Raw genomic sequence first — 2923 nt, forward strand, 5'->3', positions numbered from 1 at the left:
AAAAAGAAAAAGAAATATTAGATATTATAAAAAAAGAATTACAATTAGGTCATGTATTATTACAATCTAAGAAATTAAATTATTATCGTTTAATAATTCAAAAAGAAAGAGAAATATACTTATTATCATTATTATTTAATGGTAATTTAGTATTACTTAGAAGATTATTAAAATTTAATATATTTTTAAATAAATTAAATGAAAAATTATTAAAAAATAATCAACAAATAATAAAACTTAATTTTTATTGTAAATTACTTTCTATAAATAATTCTTGAATTTCCGGATTTACTGATTCAGAAGGTTGTTTTTCTATATCTATATTGAATAATAGTACTAATGGATATAGAATAAGATATATTTTATCTCAAAAATGGGAATATAATAAACTTATTTTAGAAGAAATTTGTAAACAATTTAATATTTATAATAAAAATAATACTTATCTAATTGGTAAAGTTTATCTTCATAGTATAGATAATAATTATGAATTAAGAATTAATGGATTAAAAAATTGTAAATTATTATATAATTATTTTGATAAATATCTATTATTATCTAAAAAAAATATTAGTTATAACAAATGAAAAAATATAATATCTATGATAGAAAAAGGAGATCATTTAGATCTTAATAAACGTAGTATAATTAAAAATTTAGTTAAAAATATTAATATATAATATTAATTAGAATAATTAATAAAAAATTTTATCCATGTTTTGGAATAAAGGGTGAGGTTTAATGTATAAGTTATGAAATTAAATAAAACATATGCTTTAATTATAAATTGATTTTATTTAATAAATATAGTTTTAATACTATATACCTTAACTCTAGTTATAAATAATAATTATTTATAGCAATATTGGTGGTACGGTCAAACATATTATTCTTTATATATAGACCGTCAGTTATATTTTTATATAATTGCTACAGACTGCTTCACCAATGGGTAATATTTATAGCAATATTGCTTAATGTACAGTCGGTTCTTCACAATTATTTTTTTATAATTGTATATAATTTTTTTTTATATAAAATATGTTATAAAGAATTATTAATTAAATTTAATATTAATATTTAACATCAATATTTAATATTGTATAATATAAAATATATTATAATTTTTGAAGAAATGGATTCTTTGGTCAACAAAATATATATTATGGCCCTATAAATATATTAATAATAATAATATATTTATTGAATTTCCCTATATGCTGGAAACTATGATTACATTTATTAAATACTAAAAAATATTTAAATATTATCATAAGTTTAATATTAATTATATTAACCGATATAGTAAAAATTTTAATAAATAAATTTTTAATTAAAAATTATCATAGCAATCAGCAGGTAACGAATAATAATAATAATTTAGTAGGAACCTCAGAGACTACACGGGAAATATTAAATAAAAATATTTCATCTAATAAATTTAATCAATGATTAGCTGGTTTAATAGATGCAGACGGATATTTTGGAATAGTTCAAGGTAAATATACATCTTGTGAAATAACTTTAGGTTTAGAAGATGAAAAAACATTGTATCAAATAAAAAATAAATTTGGTGGTTCTATTAAATTAAGATCAGGTGTTAAAGCAGTAAGATATAGATTACATAATAAATCAGGTATGGTTAAATTAATTAATGCTGTAAATGGTAATATTAGAAATTCTAAAAGATTACTACAATTTTTTAAAGTATGTAATATTTTACAAATAAAACTATTAAATCTTATAAAATTAAATTCAAATAATTCTTGATTTATAGGATTTTTTGATGGAGATGGTACTATAACTTATTCGTTTAAAAATAAAAATCTACAATTAACAATATCTGTATCTAATAAATATTTACAAGATGTTGAAGAATTTAAAAATATATTTGGTGGTAATATTTATTTTGATAAATCAAACCAAGGTAGTTTTAAATGATGTTTACAATCTAAAAAAGATGTTATTAATTGAATAAATAGTTATGTTAAATTAAATCTATCTAGAACAACCAAATTTAATAGATTAATGTTAGTTAAAATATTTTTTGATTTAAAATTATTAAAAGCATATCATAATCTAATAAATACAGCTATATATAAAGCTTGATTAAAATTTGAATTTAAATGAAATAGTAAAAATATTTAATAAAGATATAGTCCAAATAAAAAAAAAGCATCTTGAAGTATATATTTTAATAATGCTAGCATTTGGTATGGTAAGTATGATCATACAATCATATGCTAAAAAACTTATTTTCGGGAAAATAGGAATGGTGTACGCGATGGCCAGCATAGGATTCTTAGGATTCTGTGTATGATCACACCATATGTTTACAGTAGGTTTAGATGCCGATAGTAGAGCTTATTTCTCAGGTGCATCATTAATTATTGCTATACTAACAGGATCTAAAATATTCTCATGATTAGCAACATTATATGGAGGATCTTTACGTTTTACAACACTATTATTATACGCCATTGGATTTATTTTCTTATTCACGGCGGGTGGTGTAACAGGTATAGTATTAGCTAATGCATCTTTAGATATTGCATTCCACGATAAAAAATTAAAAAATAAATTAAATAATATTAAATCAAATAATTTAATAAATGATCTTGAATATATTAAAATATTTTGAGTAGGTTTAATGGATGGTATTGGTAATATTCAAGTAAACCATTTTAATTATAAAAATTTACAATTTAGATTAATTATTAAATTAACATATTTAGAATCTAATAAAAGTATGTTAATAAATATTTCTAAAGTTATAGGAGGTATAGTAGGAGTAGATAAAAAAAGAAATTTGTTTATTGAGTTGTAGATAATAAAAAAAGTATACAAAATATTATAAAGATCTTTGATAAATATCTATTATTAACAACAAGAAAGAATTGTCAATTAATTTTCTTAAAAAAAT

The 2923-nt window shown here is 19.1% G+C and overlaps 1 protein-coding gene across 1 annotated transcript; it reads left to right on the forward strand.

Annotated features, from left to right (window-relative positions):
* Positions 1-2200: 2200 nt before the first annotated feature.
* On the forward strand, positions 2201-2641 carry B9G98_01800 (Cytochrome c oxidase subunit 1; the record flags this gene model as incomplete). The annotated part of the gene is made up of 2 exons (XM_024808357.1): positions 2201-2222; positions 2430-2641. The coding sequence occupies 2 exons, from the start codon at positions 2201-2203 to the stop codon at positions 2639-2641; spliced, it is 234 nt and encodes a 77-aa protein (XP_024664125.1).
* Positions 2642-2923: the final 282 nt, after the last annotated feature.

The sequence above is a fragment of the Wickerhamiella sorbophila genome, assembly GCF_002251995.1.
Source record: "Wickerhamiella sorbophila strain DS02 chromosome Unknown contig10, whole genome shotgun sequence".
NCBI lineage: Eukaryota > Fungi > Ascomycota > Dipodascomycetes > Dipodascales > Trichomonascaceae > Wickerhamiella > Wickerhamiella sorbophila.